This window comes from Terrapene carolina, unplaced genomic scaffold (genome assembly GCF_002925995.2).
Source record: "Terrapene carolina triunguis isolate 2854851 unplaced genomic scaffold, T_m_triunguis-2.0 Scaffold96, whole genome shotgun sequence".
Classification (NCBI taxonomy): domain Eukaryota; kingdom Metazoa; phylum Chordata; order Testudines; family Emydidae; genus Terrapene; species Terrapene triunguis.
The window spans coordinates 45,699,195-45,724,058 of NW_020664447.1; the positions used below are offsets into that span (position 1 = coordinate 45,699,195).

Genomic DNA, 24,864 nt, shown 5'->3' on the forward strand with positions numbered 1-24,864 from the left:
GCTGTGTCCCCTCAATTCTTCAACCTGGGGTGCCTTTTACACTGCTTTACTGTGAGAGCAACCACTCCTGGTCTGACCACACACAGCCTCCAGCATGTAAATCAAGAAATAAAACTAATATCTAACTTAACAAGCTAAGTGAATTTAAAACGAAAAGTTTCAGAGTGGTAGCCGTGTTAGTCTGTATCAGCAAAAGAACGAGGAGTACTTGTGGCACCTTAGAGACTAACAAATTTATTTGAGCATAAGCTTTCATGGGCTAAAACCCACTTCATCAGATGCACGCCATACCAACTGTAATGAGAATAATTAATTAAGGTGAGCTATTAGGTGAGCTATTATTAGCAGGAGAAGAAAAAACTTTTGTAGTTTGGATAATCACTGATTATTGGTATGTCAACACCCATTTTTTCATGTTCTCTGTGTATATATCTCTTCCTACTGTATTTTCCACTGCATGCATCCGATGAAGTGGGTTTTAGCCCACGAAAGTTTATGCTCAAATAAATTTGTTAGTCTCTAAGGTGCCACAAGTACTCCTCGTTCTTAAAGCGAAAAGGTTTCTCTCACCACATGCTTACACCAGTCTGGCTTCATTTCTTACAGCAAGGACCCCTCTCCCCAGTTCAATGATGCTTCTTTTGTCTTTCCAGTGTTGTTGATATCGTGAGTACAGATGAGGTGACAGAAGTGATTTGGGGCCTCTGTTCCTCATTTTTATCTCTCTTCCTCCTCTTTGAGAATCATCTTTAGGCAGTAGCCAGTCTGTTTGCACAGGAATCTCCAGCTGTTCCATTTCCAAGATGTAAATTTCTTGCTCACACCCTTCTTCCTGCCAAAGAATGGCTGCTTAACTAGGTGAGAATCCATTTGATTATACTGACACCTGGCTGAAGTGCTGGCTAGTCTTTTGTCTCTGGGGAAAGTGGTTCGAAGCTGTTTCCCTAGACTAAGAATATATCTTATATAGTAGACATACAGTGTTGCCACACATTTTATCGGGACAATAATGTTCAGCGGATTATGAGTTTTCAAATGGTAACTCATAAAGCATACTTTGTATAAAATTTATAGTCTTGTAAAAAGGATGAACATAAGGGTAAAGACTGTCATAATCACATAACTTTTTGCTTTTAAAAGTTGAATGGACAGGCCCATCAGAACATCTTTTGCATGCTCTCTTCTGCAAGGCAATCTCTGAGAGCCAGCTGCTCTATACCTATCATAAATAATGCAATGGAGATGGATTCAGAGTTTCAGGTATTTAATTCTGCCAGCTTGAATTTTTTTTAAAAGAACTTCAACTGAATAATCATTTATGAATTAATGAGCAAATTGAGGTCAGACTGTTCCTGTGGTAAACTCTACTATTTCTGAAGTAAGATTTAGGAGATTCAGAGAGTTTGAAAGAAATGGAATAACAAGGGAGGAAAAGGTCAAATCAATGATTAGAAGACTGCACTGAAGCTGGGGTAGATGTATAAAAAAGCAAAGGTAGTGTGCACATGCTTATGCATGTAAAGCACATAGAGAACTACACACATACACAACACACACACACACACACACAAATACACACGAAACCCAAAAAACCTTTGTAATGAAGAAACTTTGGGAAGTCTGCCAGTGTGATCCATCTGCAGTTGTTACTTTTTCCTTGAAATCAATGGATAAAGGATGAAGCAAGTCCAATAATCTCCCATCGCATCTGCATCTGAACTGACCCAGTACTCCCCGCAAGTAGACCAAGCAACCTCTACTCTAGGTTACCCATGTACCTGGTATAATTCATTGTGGATCCTTATTTTCATGTTGTGATGCATGATAGAGAAATGATGCACCTCCAAGATTTGGAAGACTCATTTGAGAGACTGACAGGAAGTAGCATGTTTGCAGTGTTGTTGTAGCTGTGTCGTTCCCAGATATTAGAAAGACAAGACGAGTGAGGTATTATCTTTTATTGGACCATCTTCTGTTGGTAAAAGAGAGAAGCTTTTCAGTTACACAGAGCTCTTCTTCAAGTCTGGGAAAGGTATTCAGTGTCACAGCTCAATATATGGTGGAACAGATTGTTTAGCATAAGTAGTTAACCCATATTTTAAGGGACAAGGTGGGGGAGGTAGTATTACTAAACTTTTCTAATTATAAAAGATAGAGATAGGGGGGTGAGGTACTAATACCGGGGTAGGGAACCTATGGCACGCGTACCAAAAGCGGCACACGAGCTGATTTTCAGTGGCACTCACACTGCCTGGGTCCTGGTCACCGGTCCGGGGTGCTCTGTATTTTAATTTAATTTTAAATGAAGCTTCTTAAACATTTTAAAAAACCTTATTTACTTTACATACAACAATAGTTTAGTTATATATTATAGATTTATAGAAAGAGACCTTCTAAAAACGTTAAAATGTATTACTGGCATGCGAAACCTATACTGAATACATATTCTAGGGACCATTCAAGGTGAAGTGGCAGAGGTGTTAATAGGCCACTTCACCTTGAATGATCCCTCAGAATATATGTTAACCAATTATGCTAAACAATTGTTCCATCTTGCATTTATCTGTGATACTCTGAGTACCTTTCCCAGACCTGAAGAAAACCTCCATATAGCTCAAAATCTTCTCTCTCTCACCAACAGAAGATATTACCTCAGCACCCTGTCTCTCAAGGAGTGCCATGGTCAGACAGTATGATGAGCACACATGAGCACCTGCCATATCTATGCAAGTCTTAGAGTGACTTTTTAAAGTATCTGAGTGCATGAAGTGAGGGAGATACTTCTGATTCAGCCTCTCCCCCTATTTTAACAATAATTATCTCGATACTCAATTGAAAACAAAAATAAAATGATTTATAGGGCTGTCAATTGCAGTCAATGCATGCAAATTAACTAGATTAAAAAATAGTCACGATTAATCTCAGTTTTAATCACACCATTAAACAATAATAGAGAAGAGCAACAAAAATGATTAAAGATCTAGAAATGATTACAGATCTAGAAAACATGACCTGTGAGGGAAGATTGAAAAAAATTGGATTTGTTTAGTCTGGAAAAGAGAAGACTGAGGAGGGACATGATAACAGTTTTCAAGTACGGAAAAGGTTGTTACAAGGAGGAGGGTGAGAAATTGCTTTTCTTAATCTCTGAGGATAGGACAAGAAGCAATGGGCTTAAATTGCAGCAAGGGAGGTTTAGGTTGGACATTAGGAAAACCTTCCTATCTATCAGGGTAGTTAAACACTGGAATAAATTGCCTAGGGAGGTTGTGGAATCTTCATCATTGGAGATTTCTAAGAGCATGTTAGACAAACACCTGTCAGGAATGGTCTAGATAATACTTAGTCCTGCCATGAGTGCAGGGTACTGGACTAGATGACCTTTCAAGGTTCCTTTCAGTCCTATGATTTTCAAATATATTGATTTCAATTACAACATAGAATATAAAGTGTACAGTGCTCACTTAATATTATTTTTGATTACAAAAATATGCACTGTAATAAAGATAAACAAAAGAAATAGTATTTTTCAGTTCACCTCATAGAAGTCCACTCAGTCCTACTTCTTGTTCATCCAGTTTCTAAGACAAACAAGTTTGTTTACATTTACAGGAGATAATGCTGCTGTCCCCGTCTTATTTACAATGTCACCTGAAAGCGAGAACAAGCATCAGCATGGCACTGTTGTAGCCAGTGTTACAAAGTATTTACGTGCCAGATATGCTAAACATTTGTATGTCCCTTCATGCTTTGACTTGTAGGCCCTAAAATTTTACATTGTTTTGTTTTTGAGTGCAGTTATGTAAAAAAAAAAATATATATATATATCTAAATTGTACTTTCACGATAAAGAGATTGCACTATAGTACTTGTATGTGGCGAATTGAAAAATATTTCTTTTATCTTTTGTACAGTGCAATATTTGTAACAATAAAATTTTATTAATTATATAATTTGTAAAAATAATAATATAAAGTGAGCACTGTACACTTTGTATTCTGCGTTGTAATAGAAATCAATATATTTGAAAATGTAGAAAAACATCCCAAAATATTTATAATAAATTTAAATTGGTATTCTATTGTTGTTTAACAGTGCGACTGAGACTGTGATTAATCACTAATTTTTTACTCTTGTGATGAATTGCAATTATTTTTTAATAATTTGACAGTCTTAGTAATCACTTCATCCAAGTATTCATTTTATACTTGGCTGGAACCAGACGGAGGATTGGTCTTGCAATAGCAGACCTCCTCTCTGAGGTAGACAACTGAAGATCCAATGCTAGTATTATCAAATGTGAGAGCTATAGTTTCTTCTGCCAGAAAGGCATAAATGCTATAATTACAGCTCGCTCATTCCTATATTTTGTATGGTCCTGGAGAGTTTATTCTTTCCACAGGAAAAGAGGTTGATCACTAGCCCAAGAAATTGACTTATAAGTGCAATATTTCTGGATGCAAGAGCCACTTTGCTAATTCGACTTATGCCATATAACTCTTGATGTTCATCTCCCCCTTGGTGTACACAGGGCTAGAAAACTTTGCTCTGCCCAGGGCAGGACAATCTCTCTCTGGAAAAGGGCTGGTTATGTTCTTCCCAGTTATTATATAAACTCTACCTGTCATAATCGGAACAAGTCTGTTACACATGGAAGAAGCACTCCTCAGACCTCAGTGAATCATTGTGTTTCAGCTAGTGAATGCTACACTCTCTTTTTGACACCATGCCTTGAAGGAAGATGCCTTCAAAAAAATAAAAGTCTGATTCTCTGCATTCATCAGTTGTGGAAGCAGAGATTGTATAACTGAAGTTAGATCTCTCCCAATGTGTGTGATAGGGCGAGATGTGGAGAGGATACACAAAATTAATGCATAGGTATCATATGAATTCTGGACCACTGAAGCATGCCTGTGTATGAGATCAGAATTCCCAACAGGCTCCAGTAAGAATTGGGTTTTGGTTTTTGTGGCTCCACTTGTTTTCCATAATGGCAATCTTCATCTATGTGTTCTTCTGAGATGAAACCTTGAATCCAATGGTATTGCTACCCTTTCTGACCCAAGCAATTGGCCAAAATTCAGGGTCCTGAGAGTTAGGAGAAGAAAATGATGACTGAGCCTCTTGGATGCATTTTTGTTATTCACAAAGAGTCCATTTCCCTGAACAAAGCAAGAATCAAAGAGCAGTAGACAATTTCTTTGCACACAGCTCCAAGTCTTTTTCTAACCAGCTGTTCAGCTTAGAAAAGAGATGACAAGGGGGGATATGATGGAGGTCTATAAACTCATGAATGGTGTGGAAAAAGTGAATAGAAAAGTGAGGGGGTCATCCAATGACATTAATAGGCAGCAGGTTTAATACAAATATGAGGAAGTACTTTTGCACACAATGCACAATTAACCTGTGGAACTTATTGCCATGGGATGTTGTAATGGTCAAAAGTATAACTGGGCTAAAAAAAAGAACAAGATAAGTTCATGGATGATAGGTCCATCAATGGTTATTAGCCAAGAAAGTCAGGGATGCAACGCTATGCCCAGGGTGACCCTAAACTGTTGACTACCAGAAGCTGGGAGGGGAATACAGTGGTAGATTACCCCACATCCCCTCTTCTGTACATTCCCGTTAAGATTCAATACTGTCCACTTTCAGAGACAGTATACTGGGCTAGATAGACAATTGGTCTGACCCAGGATGAAAGTTCTTATGCTCTTGGAACCTTCCACAGAATACCTCTGCATCAGGAAAATCTGGTTGAGCCACATGCCACTGTGGAGCAGAAAGAACTAGAGAGAACTTCAGATAGTGGGACATTCCCCTGACAGGTCTGGTTCTGCCCTCAAGCTGCAATTAAGCTGAAATACCTAATATAACAGATCACTGAACCTTAGAACAAAGAATACTGTAATGACAATCAAATTTTCATTTTCAGTGCTTTCTTTTATTAAATGTCAGTTATCTTTGAAGTTACCAGTAATATATACAGTACTGTGTGTATTCAATGGCTGTCTCTCTTGGGCCATTATTGAAATATCTCCAGGCAGTCACCAATCACTTAGAGATAACAAGTATGTCATGCATTATTCCTTACATCGGTTAACCAACTGAATAATAATGTTCCTCAGAAATATCCTTGCAATGAAATGACCAATTATAATATGTAGTAGAGTTTTGTTTGTGGTTAGGAACAGGCTTCATTTATCTAAGAAACCAGTATTTTAGAGAACCTTAAAGTGATTCATATGTTCTGAAGCATCTATTATGATATAACCACTGGCTGCATTTACAAGTTATAATGATTGATTGAAGTCAAGAACAGCTGTTTATTTTATTACTTAATTTACAACGCAGGATTAGGATTAATTTTCTCCACTTTTTCATCTATGAAAAGATATATAATAAACATGTGGCCTGACACTCTGCAAGTACTGCTGATGTGGAAATTGCATTGAAATTAGGTGGGAGTGCTGAGCAGAGCACTTGTGAGATCAGACCATTATTTAGGGGCCTCTTCCATTCACTTCATGGTACATGCCACTTTGACAGAAAAGAAAGAAATGGCAGACACACAGAATATAAAAAGCATTTTAGCAGGAGCCACTGGGTATCAAACTGGTTTAAGGGTATGATTTTGGGGTATCTGCAGATAACTCCACTTGCCATTATTGTGGATAAAAATACTACCATGAAGCAGTCTAATTACGTGACAAAACAAATTAGGTCTACATGGTATTATTTCTCCCAGAATTAACTGTGATCTATCGCAAAATATTGCACATAAAATATAGGTCAAGTTTGGATCCCTTTGAAAATCAGAGCCTAAATATTATAAATGTATTCCTGGAAAGGGTGGGCTTGCCCTCTAGTGCCCCCCTGCTTTCCATATGTGACTCTACAAAGGTCTGTCTCAGTTGCCCCTTATCTCAGGACTCTTTAATAAACTCCACACAGGCTCTCTCGTGGCTAACTCTATCCCTGCCCAAGATTCGGTGAATAACAAACAGTTCAAAACAATCCTCAAAGCCCCAAAATAAAGTGTATCACCATAATACAAAAGCTCATACTCATCTCTGGCATCTTCTGCCAGTTGTGGAGCAATTATTCTGTCCCAATCTGCTCTTCACCAAGCAGCCACCCTAGCCCTTCCTAGCCAGGGCTCAGGCTTCCTCACCTTATTCTCTCTAGCTCAAAGAGGTCAGCAGGAAAGCCCCATTGCTGCTTTCCTGGCCCTCCCTTGGTTACTCAAGGTCTGTTACAGGAGCCTCCAGCTCTCTGCAGCCTCTCACATCTCTTCCTCTAGCAGCACCTTTACTTCCCTAGGTTGAGAGAGGTCAGTGAGTATCGCTACTGTCTCCCCCTTTGTAAGGCCCAGGTGCTTTCCCTTAAGCCCTATTGGGCAGCAGATAAATAATCACAGGTGCACTGGACACTGCCTCCTCTTCCAGGGGCCAGTCATCCTGCAACAGTTACATTAGTTAAATTCCTAATATTTACTGTAATATTTTTTTAATTTTGAAAAGGCTTTCTTTTTGTTGACTTGGGCATGGATAACAATAGCAGATGTAATAATTTCAATTATTCTGCTATAGAAAAGAGACATTTTCCATCTCTTTTTAGGTCCAAAATTTAAACAACGTATTCCATTGCCAAGCTTATCCATTCATTCCTATGCACTGAAGATAACCATAAACAGTTCTATGATCATTTTTTGTTAAAGAATTAGAACTTCATGAAATTCACCAGTAGATTTAAAACTCCTGTAGATTAAAGGTGTCAAGCTTTGTACAGCTCTGTTCATAATAATACAATATACAAAATGGATACAAAATTTATGTTGCTTGAGCCAAGAGTCACAATCCTGAAGAAATATTAATGTTAAATGCCGTAATGGTGAGTCTCTTGTTTTTAAAGTTGACCTGCATATAGAATTAAAAACACTTTATTACCTTGACCAAAAGGACTTATTTCACTGTAAGGATAAAATGGAGACATTCAAAAAATTCACAAATGAAAATTCACCCTCTTTTTTTTGAATTAGGTCCTGGGGTATCCATGCTTGTAATGGCCAACTGGCTCCCAACTCAGGTGAAATGCACGTGCTGGAAGTTTCATATCAGACACTTAATCCCACAGGGTACCCAAATATTTGCAAGGAACCAGACTATAAATTGTTTTCCCCCTTGAGTTTCCCTGCTAGAGGAAAGTTTATGACGTGAATTCCCTCCCCCCAAGGCTAATGCCACAGGGAGATATTGGCTGGGTTTACAACCAACCTTTCAATGATTTGACCTATGTAGATCAGCTGAATGTCCAACAGGTCTCTAAGATAGCTGTGATATTACCAGCATGCTGACTTGTCTCATCAAAGCATGAGACAGACATCTACAAAAAGAATAGATCGATGTCATGAGAGCTACAAGAAACAAAAATAAACTGAGTTTTATATTGTCAGTAGCAGAATGTCTTCTCTTTAAAAGTTTAAGTTCCTTTACAGGTCACCTTTAAGGTAGTTTTCATCAAAGACCTATATTTTCAATTTTTATTTATTTCTTTAACAATTTTTGATGGCACTTAGTTTAATTCTAAATTTAGAATTGTAAAATGAATCTACAAAGATGGTAAGTGCTATACAAAATGTTGTATACTTTGTGTCTTCTCTTTCCATGAAGTCATCTTCCCCCTCACATGTGCTGACTTTCTTCTCTATGCTCTCCTTTACTTTGATGGATTAATTTTCCACTATACCCCCTTTTCCAGTTCCTCCCTTTGATGCTCATTTTTATTGCCTCCTGTTTTATGATATCTCTTTTCCTGTCTCTCTAATCCTCCGTTCTATTATGTGGTATAACATGCTAGTCTCCTGGTCTCTCAAGCAAAGGCACACAGCACTCCAGGGATCAGAATTCAATACAGTTCTCTTTCCTGCCAGCCCCCCCCCCCCCCCCGCCCCCCGGCCACACACACACAAAAGACAACAGAGAGTAGCAGAGGGGCAGACACAACAAAAAAGGGGAAGGGAATAGAGGCAGCACTGGTTCACAGTAAAGTTGCTCCAAAATAATGGTGTCAAATTTTTTAATATACTTATCTACTGCCTTTCAGCTGCATTTTAACACCAAGGTCTCAAGGGGTAATGTAGTAGCTTCGGCTCGGGTTTATCTTGTTTTTGTGGATTTAGGTCTCAATCATAACCTTCTTTTATGAAGTATGTGAATGGTTTACAAATTCAGGTAAGATGTTTAAGTGGGTTGATGATAAAAGATATGTTTAGTTTGTTTCTGCTTGCCCTCTTTTTTGATTGTTTCCAATACATACTGTATGCAACAACTGAATGATGAAGAGCATTATTTAATACCACCTCCAAATCCCAGGTATGTCAACTTTGTACCATGCTGGCACCTCAAAGATGTCATTGCTGATTTTGCTGCACATTCCAAATATGTGACGCAGCAAGGAGCTGGTTAACCTTATTTTAATCTATAAAATGTCATCAGCACAGTGACACAGCATGAAAGGAGCCTTGATTGAGCAACTGCTTGTATTTGAGAGACTGTAATTCAATTTTGCTACTCAGATGAAGATTGACAGTAGCTGTTAGCAGTAAAGCTTTCTTTTATATTGTTTGAGCAGGTCACTCAGAGAAGTAAAAATAAGAAGAAAAATGTGTGCATCCTGACTATGCTCATTAATGCTTAGTTTGATAGAAAGGTCATAAAGTATAACATTGCTGAGAAGAGTTACATGAAAATGTAGTTGCATAACTTCTACAGAAACAAAGTTGTTGCGTGTTGATAGCATTAGCACAGTGGACCAAATTAATCTTTGTGGTAATTCAGAGGATTTCACTGAAGTACACAAGGGAAGAATTTGGCCCAGTTTGTGAACACTACATAATTAATATGCCTAACTATCTTTAAATCAAATACAAAAGTTCAGGTAATAGAAATTCTGAGTTATGCTCTCATATTCATTTTTCCCTGTAAAGCCTGGAGGCCATAGCCAATGACTGCAAACCATGCCTGCTCCGACTGCTTACAAGAAGATTACCTCCACAAATTGTGTGAAAACCCAGCACAAGAACTTCAACTGAAAGTTACCACTATTAAAATGCTGGTTAGTATGTGCACTCTGAATGACATAAATAAGAATAGTTAATCTCAAGAGTTAACTCATAAATTTTGATGGATTGGTAGAGATGTTAATCCAAGAAAGAAAAAAACAAACAAGCAAGCCAACAAACAAACATGTTCCAATCTATATCATAACATCACCACGACAAGGCCTGTGGGGAGAAATGAGGTGGAGACCCCCACCTTCCCTGCCAACTTCCTGTGGTGAGAAAAATGTAAACGCCCTCTGCCCCAGACAGGACTAAACAAATATTGAAACAAACACAAAAGGTACCTCTCTTATTTATTATAAACAGGTGGGAAGAGAGCTAATTTCCTTTAAAAATTACAGCTATACCACTGCTTTCTGCCTGTTTCTCAGCCCTTGCCACTTTTGGCTGGAAAAAATGGTTACTCGGCTTTCGTAACTGTTGTTCTTCAAGATGTGTTGCTCATGCCTATTCCATTGTAGGTGTGTGCTTGCCACATGCACCAGTGCCAGAAGTTTTTACCCTTAGTGGTATCCCTAGGGGACCGGCTCTGGCGCCCTCTGGAGTGGCGTGCATATGTGCCGTAGAAGTGTGCCGTCGGCTCCCTCCTCCCTCAGTTCCTACTTGCCGGAACTCCGACAGAGGGGAAGAAGGGTGGGTCATGGAATGGACATGAGCAACACAACTCAAAGAACAACAGTTACGAGAAGGTGAGTAACCGTTTTTTCTTCTCTGATTCCTCATGTCCATTCCATTGTAGGTGACTCCCAAGCAGTACCTTCGAAGGCGGGTAGGAGTTCACAGATGTGTCGATTACAACACAGCTCTGCCAAATGCAACGTCCTCTGGCCTGCGGGTGATGGCATAATGCTTCATGCAAGTGTGTACCGATGACCATGTTGCAGCTCTACAGATGTCCTGGATGGGGACATGGGACAGAAACGTGCCTGAGTCCTCGTGGAGTGAGCAGTTAGTAATGGTGGAGGCACCACCCACGTCAATTCGCGAGAGGTATGGATGCATATAGCAATCCAGGATGAAATCCTCTGAGCCGACCATGATAGGAAAAAGGCGTTGGACAACAAGCTGCTGTCGAGGCCTTGCAGAGAGCAGAACTGAGGGCATTTTCTGTTCTTCTTGGTAGTGAACAGGTCCACTTGGGGAGCTCCCCACCTGTGGAACAGCATCCTGATGACCTCCGAATGGAGGGACCACTCGTGGTGAGAGAAGAAGGACCTGCTTAGGCGATCCGCCAGCATGTTCCAAACTCCAGGGAGATGGGAGGCTTCCAAGTGGATCACATGCTGGATACAGAAGTCCCACAGGCAAAGGTCCTCCTGGCACAGGGCCGATAACTGGGCTCCCCCCAGTCTATTGACATAGAAGAATATGGCGGCTGTATTGTGTGTCAGCACCTGTACCATGTGACCAGACAGATGGGGAAGAAATACCTCGCAAGCTAGGTGGATGGCCCTGAGCTCTGGGACATTTATGTGAAGTGAAAACTCTAGCAACCATAGCCCTTAAGTCTTGAGGACACCAATGTGCACTCCCCAACCGAGGTCGCATGCATCTGACACTAGGGATGCTGTGGGTCTTGGAGTTGCAAATGGAACACCTTCCATCACCGGGTGTGGGTTGGACCACAACTGTAGGGAGGTAAGTACCTGGGGTGGGATTGTGAAGAGTCTGTCTAAGGGGTGTCTGACTGGGGAATAAACTGACAGCCACATTTTAAGGGGCCTTAGCCGTAGTCTCGCATGCCTGGGATCAATGCCTGGAGTCCAGCATTCTGTGCCAGGAACTCTCAGACTATTTGCGGGTCTGTGATCTGGGGTGCAGCTCCGGTGGTTGTTGGCATGGCTCTAGAGCATGAGATAGGGTTGGGATACGTTGCCGCAGGGGTGACTTATGTAGGGGTGCCATTGAAGGCTTTCCCCTTGAAATGGGTGGAAGGGAGAGGCCTTGGGGCCTCTCCTCCCGAGGCGTGGATGGCATTGGGAGGGAGAGGATGCTGCTTGAAAGGCTTCCAGGGTAGATGTTACCACGTGCCTCTAGGAGACAGGTCGTGGGACGACTATGTTCAGCTGGTGAGGCTGCCGCCTGACTGGGTTCCAGAGACGGTGAAATAGCCCAAGCTGATCTAGGATCCAATTCTCCTTTATCCTTGGCCTTATGGGTGCCTGGGGAGCAACCCCTTCCAACCCGTTTCTTACACCTTTTGGCTGGTACTGGCGACAGGGATTGGCACAGAGAGGAATTCGGTGCCAGGGGAAGGGAGGCACTTCTTGTCAATGCTGAGGTACTTGGTACCGTGTCTCACTCCATGAGGAGCATACACAGTTTAATGTCTTTTTCCTTCTTAGTCTGGGGCTTGAATCCCTTGCAAATGCAACACTTCTCTCGAATGTGGGACTCACCCAGACTCTTTAAACAGCTTAAATCGCTGATTGGCATGGGCTTTTTACAGCGATCTCATGGCTTGAAGCCTGGGTAGCGGGGCATGCCCCGTCCCTGGGCTAAGTCCCTTGGGGGACTATCAATCACTAAAATATACTAAACTATTAAGAACAGTAACTACAACTATTTACAAAGAAAAAAGTTCAAAGAACCACTGAATGGGAACCACTTGCTAGAGCAAGGGGAGCATTCCAGCACCAACACTGGCAGTAAGAAAGAACTGAAGGAGGGCAGCACGCAGCGCCCTTATACCAGTGCATATGCATGCCACTACAGAAGGCACCAGAGCCGGTCCCCTACGGATACCACTGAGGGTAAAAATTTCCAGCAGCAGTGCATGTGGCGAGCACACACACCTACAATGGAATGGACACGAGCAAGCACTTGAAGAACATAGGTACTTCCCCATACAAGAAGCTACAGAGTTTCACTTGTGTAAGTGAGCCCTTTCTTCCAAAACAGTTCAATTCAGCTCCTCCATGCACCTTGCCTACTCTGCCAATCCATGAATTGCCTTTACAGCTGAAAAATCAGTCCCCTACTTTCTCTGCTCCAGTTTGGTTGAAAGTAACCAGTATTTTCTGAGGGGGCAACTTCCCAGGCACTACCCCTTCCTCTAGTTTGATCTTCTCCTTAAATATTGCCATTGTCCATTGAGACATAAAATATCAAGTTTGCAATAGAGAATAAAAGTGTTAATAGTGGAGAACATGGCCATTCTGAAGATCTTTTTGGTTGATGCAGATGCTTTTTTGGTCCAAGATGCTGTCACAGAATGGGTGGAATTTGCCATTATACTGTTAGGAACTAACTTGCTGTACGCTACATAAATCTGACTGAGTCACAAATTAACCATCTGGCTAGGGAGGATTTTAAGGATATGTCAGAGGACAGAGTGGATGGAAATGAGAAAATAATGCTGATGGTTTAGAACGCTCACTACATGTGAGAAATATTTGTACCACGCTGCTTAGATCCAATTTATGCTAGAACTACTCTCTCAAGCTTTGGGTCAGGCAGAAAAAGGGGAAAATTCTCTGATGTGTAGAAAGGAGAGATGACCTGTGTAAAGAAACGCTTCTGGGATCCAAAGAACAATTTTATCTTTGAGAGCTTCAACAAGATTTCTTGCAGGAGAGGGCTCTGATTTCTATTGATCTTCTAATGGAGATTATGGCTAGTAAGAAAAAAGGGTTTTAAGGGAAATAAGATTAAAAGATGCATAATGCATAGATTCAGAAGTGGAAAAATTAGGGCCTGTAAGAGTATGGAGCAATGAACCAGTAAGATTATTTTAGCAACAACATTTTGAATGGACTTAATGGGAAGAAATAATACAAGCACTGAGGGCAGAGAGGAAGAGATTACAGTTGATATGGTGTGGGATGAGTAGGGCTTGGACAAGAATTTTGGCAGTGTGGGCAGAAAGGAGAAGTTGGCTCTTGGTAGTGTGGCACTGAAACAAGTGGCAAGAGTTAAACATGGCCTGGGTGTGTGGCTCAAAAGAGATGGCCAAGTCAAAAATATAGTCAAAATTATGGTGTCAGTGATAGAGATGATGGTGTTCTTGTTCTCTGCAATAGAAAAAGAAGGGGTAGAAGGAGGATTTGGGGGAAGATATCTGGGCCTCCATTTATAGCTAGACATCCTTGAGGAGATATCAGAAAGGTCAGGATTTGAGAACTGTTTCCGATTGTGTCATTGTTACAAAAACTGCACTTTTTAGTATTTGTCACTTTTACTTAAAAACCCATAAACTATACCTGGAAATGTTAGATTCAGCATTTTCCTCCAAAGTTTCTAGCTGCCAGGAAACAGACCCACTTTCTTTCTGTCGGGAGCTATGGATTTGACTTATTGAACAATGTTGGATTTGCTTAGCAAGATCTATATGGTTATTAGCCACAGGCTTGATGTGACTTAGGCTGCAGTTTGTGCAGTAGATAAGAAGTTTTACCACTTTGGTTTGGGATATTAAAGGCTTAGTAAACTTTAAGGTTTTGTAACTTTGATTTTGAATAAGTATTGATGGACACAGCATTGTTTAATAAAAATATACGAATGACCTTAAGGCACTGATAAATAACTGAACACCTGGACAGCATTCTCACATTAAGAGGTCAGGGAAATGTTAAAAAAAAAAGTTGGAGAGAGGAAAAATTAGGACATATTTTTGCAATACATGAAGAAGAAAGAAACTACTGACTTGACATATTGTAAAGAGAGTTAAAAATTCTCAGTCTTGTTCATTAGTTTTGGACAGCTCCCTCTTTATGTTCCTCCATTGACTCTCCCTCTTTTACCACAACAAACAAACTTCTTGTTCTTACTTTCAAAATCCTTCACAACTTAACTCTGCCCTATCTATCTCACCTATTATTTTATCACAAGCTTGGCTCCCACGTTCACTTCACCAATGATGCCAGCTTGATTGCCTGATTCTCCATTTTTCTGACAAGCACTTTTGTTCTTTCTCCCTTGTTGCCTCTTATGAGTGGGGAAAACTACCAATAAAAATCCATAAAGCCACCATCTTATGCTCCTTTAAGTTCCTCCTCAAAATTGACCTCCTTCATAAAGCATACAAACTGTCAAATGCTAATGACTAAGCAAGAGCAAAGTTATGATTACTGCTCCTGACTGGCTAAGAATTGGGCACATTTTACTATTTTTGATATCTCAACTCCCTTCCTCCCCACCCTGACCCATTTCTTTGTTTCATCCACCTGTTATGTCTGACCCCTAGCAAAACAGGATCCCAACCTGGTTGACCTCTAGGCACTATCACTATAAAAATGTTCATGAGAACTATAGCACATAGTAAAATTATTTCGATATCTTGTACAATCTTACAAACTATTGTACTTTTTACTCCATGTCACCTCAGGACAGGATGCAGAGATAAAGTTCCTTAACATCTTAAATGACTGCTTTTTGGAGCAGCTAGTCCTGGAACCCACAAAAGGAGAGGCATTTCTTGATTTAGTCCTAACTGGAGCACAGGATCTGGTCCAAGAGGTGAATATAGCTGGCTGCTTGGTAATAGTGACCATAATATAATTAAATTTAACACCCCTGTGGCGGAGAAAACACCGCAGCAGCCCAACACTGTAGCATTCAATTTCAGGAAGGGGAACTCACAAAAATGAGAAGTTAGTTAAACAGAAATTAAAAGGTACAGCGCCAAAAGTGAAATCCCTGCAAGCTGCATGGAAACATTTTAAAGACACCATAATAGATGCTCAACTTAAATGTATACCCCAAATTAAAAAATATAGTAAGAGAACCAAAAAAGTGCCACCATGGCTAAACAACAAGGTAAAAGAAACAGTGAGGGACAAAAAGGCATCCTTTAAAAAGTGGAAGTTAAATCCTAGTGAGGAAAATAGAAAGGAGCATAAACTCTGGCAAATGAAATATAAAAATATAATTAGGAAGGCCAAAAAAGAATTAAGTACAACAGAAGCAGGACACCTGCTAAACAACCAGTGGGGTCACTGGATGATTGAGATGCTAAAGGAGCACTCAAGGACAATAAGGCCATTGCGAAGAAACTAAATGAATTTTTTGCATTGGTCTTCATGGCTGAGGATGTGAGGGAGATTCCCAAACCTGAACCATTCTTTTTAGATGACAAGTCTGAGGAATTGTCACAGATTGAGGTGTCATTAAAGGAGGTTTTGGAACAAACTGATAAACTAAACAGTAATACGCCACCAGGACCAGATGGTATTCACCCAAGAATTCTGAAGGAAATTGAATGTGAAACTGCAGAACCACTAACTGTAGCCTGTAACTTATCATTTAAATCAGCTTCTGTACCAAATGACTGGAGGATAGCTAATATGACGCCCATTTTTAAAAAGGGCTCCAGCGGTGATCCCGGCAATTACAGGCCAGTAAGCCTGACTTCAGTACCGGGCAAACTGGTTGAAACTATAGTAAAGAACAAAATTGTCAGACACATAGATGAACATAATTTGTTGGGGAAGAGTCAACATAGTTTTTGTAAAGGGAAATCATGCCTCACCAATCTACTAGAATTCTTTGAGGGAGTAAACAAGCATGTGGACAAAGGGGATCCAATGGATATAGTGTACTTAGATTTTCAGAAAGCCTTTGACAAGGTCCCTCACCAGAGGCTCTTAATAAAGTAAGCTGACATGGGATAAGAGGGAAGGTTAGGAGTAAATGGGAGTAAATTCTCAGTTTTCAGAATGGAGAGAGGTAAATAGTGGATCTCTCAAAAAGGATCTCTCAAAACTGGGTGATCGGGCAACAAAATGGCAGATGAAATTCAATGTTGATAAATGCAAAGTAATGCACATTGGAAAACATAATCCCAGCTATACATATACAATGATGGGGTCTAAATTAGCTGTTATCACTCAAGGAGTCATTGTGGATAGTTCTCTGAAAACATCCACTCAATGTGCAGTGGCACTCAAAAAAGCAAACAGCATGCTGGGAATCATTAAGAAAGGGATAGATAATAAGACAGAAAATATCATATTGCCTCTATAGAAATCCATTGTACACCCACATCTTGAATACTTCATGCAGATGTGGTCGCCCCATCTCAAAAAAAGATATATTGGAATTGGAAAAGGTTCAGAAAAGGGCAAGATTAATAAGACTGGGACTTTTCAGCTTTGAAAACAGATGACTAAGAGGGGATATGATACAGGTATATAAAATCATGACTGGTGTGGAGAAAGTAAATAAGGAAGTGTTATTTACTCCCTCTCATAACACAAGAACTAGGGGTTACCAAATAAAATTAATAGGTAGCAGGTTTAAAACAAATAAAAGGAAATATTTTTTCACACAACGCACAGTCAACCTGTGGAACTCCTTGCCAGAGGATGTTGTGAAGGTCAAGTCTATAACACGGTTCAAAAAAGAACTAGATAAGTTCATGGAGGAAAGGTCCATCAATGGCTATTAGCCAGGATGGACAGTGATGGTGTCCTTAGCCTCTGTTTGCCAGAAGCTGGGAATGGGTGACAGGGGATGGATCACTTGATGATTACCTGTTCTGTTCATTCCCTCTGTGGCACCTGGCACTGGCCACTGTCGTTAGACAAGATACTGGGCTAGATGGACGTTTGGTCTGACCCAGTATGGCCGTTATGTTCCACTATTCCTCTCTCAGTTCCTAACAACTAATTTAAAAAAAACAGTAACAAAATCATAGAAGTGGCCTTCCTCAAAAAATTCTCTACCTTTCACCTGTAATTCCATAGCCCCTTGCTCCATTGTGCATGCTGCTGGGCACCAGGGATTGTTATTTTTAAGGTGCAAGGTATTCCTCCAGCCTCTGGGACTGCTGCTTTTTCAGTGGATTATATTGCCTTGTCTCTTGTTCTTTTAAATTCAGAGTCTCTGCACACCTTTCAAACACTTGTGTTAATACTTGCATACATCTTTATAAGAAGAATATTTCATAGTTTAACTCAACACTGCAAAGTTACGGGGATACATTCCACTTATTCTCCCTTGTGGTTGTACCTACAATACTCTGCTGTAAGACATGAGAGTTAAATAATTTTTCTGATAAATTACATCAGTTCTTTCCCCCATGTATATTTTGAATAAGATGAAAGGTCAGTGAAAAGGGCAACAAGATTGATGAACTAAAGAGTAAAGTTTTCAGACAGACTGATCATAACAAGACAATATTTTACTCTGGTCTCTGTTTCTGAAGGCATGTGCTAAAGATTTATGGGAACATGGTGCAGGATGAACTATTATATTAAACACTGGAACATTCTTTCACCTCAGGCCAAAGATATATACAGTAAAAGCTTTTTTATCTGGCATGTTGGGAGAATGGGGGGGTGCCGTTAAGTGAAAAATTCCAGTCAACTAAGAGGGAGGGAGTTTGGGTGCAAGAGGGGATGCAGGACTGGGGGTTGGGGCGCCAGATCCGGGCGGCGCTTATCTTGGGCGGCTCCTCACAAGCAGCGACATGTCCCTGCTGCTCCTAGACGGAGGCGTAGCTAGGAGGCTCTGTGTGCTGCCTCTGCCCCCAGGTGCCATCCCCACAGCTCCCATTGGACATGGTTCCTGGACAATGGGAGCTGCAGAGCCAGGGCGAGGCGGGGTGGGGGCAGTGCGCAGAGCTGCCTAGCCGTGCCTCCACCTACGAGCAGCAGGGACATGTAGTCACTTGCGGGAAGCCACCCGAAGTGAGCGCCGCCCAGATTCAGCACCCCAGATCCCCTCCAGAACCCCAATCCTCTACCCCGAGCCCCCTCCCCCACTCCCTCCCAGAGCCTGCACCCTCTTGCCCCAGCCCTGAGCCTCTCTCGCACTCCGAACCCCTTGTGACCATTCCTCCGCCTAGGAGCAGCAGGGACATGTCGCCGCTTCCAGGGAGCCACGTGGAGCCAGGTAGGGAGCCTGCTGGCCCCATGCCAACCGGACTATAAACCAGAATTTCAAGGAAGATCAGAAATGCCAGTTTATAGAGCTTTCTGGTTGGTAAAGTGCCAGATAGCACAGCTGTTACTGTACACAGAATTTGTACTGAAGTGCAAAACTGATATAAAATGCCTAGATAACAGTGTTCCTATTTCAGTAGTCCCAAACACCATGTAAAGGGCTTACAAGAAATTACTACCCGGGTTTCCATAGAGGAAAAAAATATATAGAGACACTTATAATTGTATCTGATGAATATTTGGTGTTTCAGACAAAAAAGTAGAAAATTTTCAAAAGACAGCAAAACGTACAATCATGCATAGCACTCACATGAATAATTCATTGACTTCATTGGGATTACTCATTAGTAACTGTCACAGAAATGGGCCGTGAGTGGTGGAAACACTTATCTTATTCAGGATATTCCATCCCTGCTAAGTCCATTCAAATAGTAAAACTCTCCTCATATTTATTTCTTCATGATTCTTTTCTTATCCCCTACTTTACTAGATCAAAAGATCTGTTTTTACTTTTATACTCAAAAAACTACTACATATTTTAGCACTAATAATTGTAGATGGAATGAAATGTAAGAATAATGGAAAGATGATTAAGTTTAAGTGGTGCTGGTTGCTTTTTATAAAAAAAAATGAGAAAGTTATGGTCAAAAATAAAGAAGTGACAATCTCAGTAAAATTGGAAAAGAAAAAGAAAAGCCATGGGACAATATTTGAATTATAGGAGAGTTTATTCTCCATTATAAAAGTTTATATACCTATCATTTAATAATTTTAATACAATGGCTTTAAAGGGCTAGAATGGCGTAAAGGGGTCCTTAAAACCCTGGTTCAAATTATGGGAGGATTCTCCTGGTCCAGGCATTTAGGAAGACAGCCAAAGGGCTTACTTCTGAGGACCCATCTGCAAGCTCTGGCTTACGGGGTGTGCCAGGGATGGGACTGGGGATTGGATGGGTGCCAGGGACAGGATTGCAATGCACAATGATGTGAAAATTCCATGTAGCACCATAGCCCATAGGGCAGCCTGGGGAGATGGCTGTAAGTTAGACAGTTCTGAGTGCTGTCTAATCATGCTGTGGATGCTGGAACAACTTAGGGTAAGAACGGCACAAAGGAGTCTCAAAGTTACCGTAGCCCCCTTTCCTCCTGGCCTGCGAGTTCTGGGCTGAAACACAGAATAGAATCAAACCACAAATATGTAAAAAATCTATGGAAAAGTTTTGCTTTGTGAAAGACAGAGGAAAGAGATACGTTTTTTGTCACAGGAATCATGGCAGTGGCAAACATACAGCCTTTGGAATAGGCACTGTGGAAAAGTTAAATGTAGGTAAGATATAAAGTGGAAAATGGTAAGTTTCAGAAGAAATCTGAAGCAGACATGGGTTTAAGGTAAAAAGTTGCAAGTCTAGATCTCGATTTCCCACAATCTGAGTTTTTGTTTTGCTTTGACCCATTACGCAAGTATGAATCCACAAAGTTCAACTCTGGATCTGAATTCTTCCACAGATTCAGATCCATCTCTAATAAAAACTCATTTAATCATGGTCTGAAGCCCAGATGCTTTTTTAAACTGTATGAAAACTACTTAAACATACAACTCCCTTCTTCATTCTGCTGTATAAAAAATGTCTTTTATTCATACAAACTTTTATGAGAAAAAATGTTACAGCACTGAAACTTCTGCAGAGTAAGAGAAATATGCAGTACTAGAGTACACTTTAAAAAACTTACTGGGAGACTTTTCCTCCACCTCTGTAGGCTCTTTTTTTTCTGCTTTTGGTGGGCCTTTGATTTTGTATATTAGTGAACGAAGTTTGCCCATCCAGGAAGTGTCTTCATCCATCTCCTCTTCTTCTTCGAGTGGAATACCTAACACATAGTAAAACTAATTAGAAACAAACCATATGCCTTCAAGATAAAATTGTTCAACACACATACTTAAAAAAAAATTCCACAACTTGTACTGCATAAGGTTAAGAAATCTGTAGATTAGGAATATTGAAAATAGCCTTTAACCAGAAAATATCATACAGAAAAAAATATGGAAATAAGCAAATTTCTAGAATGTTAGCTATAGTAGTACCCCTCAAAACAGCAAATTTACTTCAGTTATAGTGTAAATATTACAAAGAATCAGATATATAATACTCCTTAGGAACATCAGTAGTTGTTTCCCCTAGTATAACAGCACAGATATTGTTTTAGGAAGATTCTACTGCAATTAATGATGATACAAAAATCCTGTAAGGTTTGGCTAGGTTTTAGGGGGAGTTTAACAGTATATTCCTCTGGATGGGATGATTTAAAGGGGTTGGCATGATGCTTTTATTTATTGGCTGGCTGAGTTTGTTTCTTGTTAAAGGACCCTGAGAGGTGGGAGGATCCCAGAGCTTGGGCTCAAGCCCAATCCTGGAAGTCTACACAGCAATGAAACAGTCCTGCAGCCTGAGCCCCGTGAGCCCGAGTCGGCTGGCACAGACCAGCCACGGGTGTCTAGTTGCTGTGTAGACATACCCTCACAGCACCTAGCGCTGATCAGACTGTGTGTGAACCATGCTTACAGAGATGCTCCGTCCCCTTATAGCTCCTATATCTGACAGGCCTGTGCGTGCATATTCTCCACTGAGAAACTGATATGTTCCCTCCAGAGCAGGGATACCGGGGTAAAAGTGGTCTTTCCCTATAAGTGATGCTACCAGTTGTTTCATGCTGCGGTGGAGCCAGGCACTTGAATGGAGAGCAGGAAGCCTCTCTCTCCAACTGGCAGCCAGGCAGTGTGGAGGAGAAAGCAGTCTGATTCAAATGCAGAGGAGACAAAATCCAGACAGGGCGGGGATGGGGGGAGAGGGGGAGAGGAGTAGATTAGGACAAGGAATCTGGTAAGAGTGGGACCGGAAGTGAGGACGGAAACTGGGACTGGCTGGGCAAGGAAGCTGCAATCTGGAGGGAGGGAAAGCTGAGACTGGAATCCAGGGTGCAGGGAAGGGGAATGGGACTGAGAGATCATGAGGGAAACAGAGAAGGGGAATTAGGGGTCAGCTGGCTGGAGAGAGGTGGGGGACTCTGAGATCATATGAGGAGCTGAGATGTTGGGGGAGAACTTGGACTGGCTGTGCAAAGAGACAAGGATCCAGAGAGGGGAGTAGACTGCAGCAAAAAGTAAAGAAGGGGATGAATGAGATTGGATTGGATGAGAAGCCTGAGGAGAGAGACTAGGACTGGGAGTCAGTGTGGGGAGGGGAAGACAGACTGGATAAGGAGCTGGGAGAAAGTAACTAGGATTGGCTGGGCAAGGAGACTGGGATTGGATGTGGGGAGGGGGAGGAGGAGAGAGAGAGAGTAAGAGAACCTGGAGGTAGAGACTAGGATTGCTTGGCAAGGAGACCGTGGTTAGTATAAAAAGCCTGAGCATTGAAGACTGGAACTGGGTAGGTAAAGAGAGTGGGACTGGAACAAGGAGATGCGAGTGGGGGAAAGACAGGCCTGGGGCAAGGATAAATTGGATGATATGTAGTGCAGAAGGAGTCAAATCTGGGGGGAAAGAGACAGCAGGGTCTGTGTTCATTAGATCTACTCCCCTCCAGAGCCTGGAATGAAACCCAAGATTCCTGAGTCTCACCAGATCTCTCTTAAACACACTGCCAGTGCCCTATCCCCATCTAATGTTGATCCCCAAAGAAGATTACAACCTACTACTTCTATCAGTTACCCCATTAACTCAAATGGCAGTTCCTTTGTCTTCCTATAATCCCCTGCCTCATTCATTACACACCTCCAATCTCCTAGCGGAACCCCTGCTACACAATCCACACCGTAGGGTATGTGTGCACTACATTTAAAAACCTGTGGCTGGCCCTTGCCAGCTGACTCAGGCTCACGGGACTCAGGTTTGCCGGGCTGTTTAATTGCCATGTAGAACATCAAGCCTGAACATCTACAAGGTAAGGGGTAGGTAAGGCTGAAAATTTAAATAATACATAATAAAAATGTTCAATTCAACTAAAACATTACAATGGAAATAAACCATGACGCACACTTTAGATACTTTTGGGACTTAGAAACTCCAGGAACAGTCATCTGATACAGAACACAACTGAAATAAGTAATTTATCTCATCAAGATCTTGCTTGCCATGGAAAAGAATCAGAACTAAAACGCATAATGTTCAATCAGTGAAAAAAATAATTAGCCTCTCACCACAGTGAATTAGAAGATCATCGTGAAACTCATATAGCTCTTCCCGAATCTCCTCTGGACAGGGACAATCCTCTCTCAGTTGAAAACTTAGCAACATATTAATCTTTTAAGACAAAAATAAACCCAAATATTTAGGACTGCACAGGGGCCCACACAGAGTACAGTAACACAGACATACTTTACTGTTACTTATTTACACTTGTTTCTCAAAATAACCAACATAAAACATGCTTTTGGCAAAAGTAAATATGTCCTTATGGCAATATTTAAGCAATAGTGGCTTAAGGATTTTAATTATGATTAGGGTTGTCAAGCGATTAAAAAAATTAATCGTGCTTAATTGCGCTGTTAAACAATAGAATACCATTTATTTAAATATTTGTGGATGTTTTCTACATTTTCAATTATATTGATTTCAATTACAAAACAGATACAAAGTGTACAGTGTTCACTTTATATTTATTTTTATTACAAATATTTGCACTGTAAAAATAAAAGAAATTGTATTTATCAATTCACCTAATACAAATACTGTAGTGCAATCTTTATCATGAAAGTTGAACTTACAAATGTAGAATTATGTAAAAAAAACAAAAAAAAACAACTGCATTCAAAAATAAAACAACGTAAAACTTTAAGGTCTACAGTCCACTCAGTCCTACTTCTTGTTCAGCCAATTGCTCATGCAAACAATTTTTTTACATTTGCAGGAGATAATGCTGCCCGCTTCTTGTTTACAATGTCACCTGAAAGTGAGAACAGGCGTTTGTATGACATTGTTGTAGCCAGCATCGCAAGATATTTACATGCCAGATGAGCTAAAGATTCACATGTTCCTTCATGCTTCAACCATCATTCCAGAGGACATGCGTCCATGCTGATGACTGATTCTGCTCAATAACGATCCAAAGCAGTGCGATCCGACGCATGTTCATTTTCATCATCTGAGTCAGATGCCACCAGCAGAAGGTTGATGTTCCTTTTTGGTGGTTCAGGTTCTGTAGTTTCTGCATCAGAATGTTGTTCTTTTAAGACATCTGAAAGCATGCTCCACACCTCGTTCCTCTCAGATTTTGGAAGGCACTTCAGATTCTTAAACCTTGAGTCGAGTGCTGTAGCTATCTTTAGAAATCTGATATTGAAACCTTCTTTGCGTTTTGTCAAATCTGCAGTGAAAGTATTCTTAAGTCAAACAACATATGCTGGGTCTTCATCCGAGATTACCATAACACAAAATACATGGCAGAATGCAAGTAAAACCATGGAGCAGAAGACATACAATTCTCCTCCAAGGAGTTCAGTCACAAATTTCATTAACACTTCTTTTTTTTTTTTTAAACTAGCATCAATAGCATGGAAGCTTATCCTCTGGAATGGTGGTCGAAGCATGAAGAGGCATATGAATATTTGGCATATCTGGCATATAAATACCTTTCAATGCTGGCTACAAAAGTGCCATGCGAACGCCTGTTCTCACTTTCAGGTGACACTGTAAATAAGAAGCGGGCTGCATTATCTCCTATAAATGTAAAAAAATTGTTTGCATGAGCAATTGGCTGCACAAGAAGTAGGACTGAGTGGACTTGTAGGCTCTAAAGTTTATATTGTTTTGTTATGGAGTGCAGTTATGTAACAAAAAAAAAATCTACATTTGTAAGT

The 24,864-nt window shown here is 40.7% G+C and overlaps 1 protein-coding gene across 1 annotated transcript in view; it reads right to left on the bottom strand.

Moving 5' to 3' along the window:
- RYR3 (ryanodine receptor 3) overlaps window positions 1–24,864 on the bottom strand; it is a 575,267-nt gene that overhangs the window by 279,848 nt on the left and 270,555 nt on the right. Inside the window, exons 37-38 of the mRNA XM_024202042.3 lie at window positions 23,206–23,308; window positions 20,740–20,877 (exon numbers count right to left, since the gene is read on the bottom strand). Coding sequence (XP_024057810.2) covers window positions 20,740–20,877; window positions 23,206–23,308 — 241 coding nt within the window. The remainder of the gene's footprint in view (window positions 1–20,739; window positions 20,878–23,205; window positions 23,309–24,864) is intronic.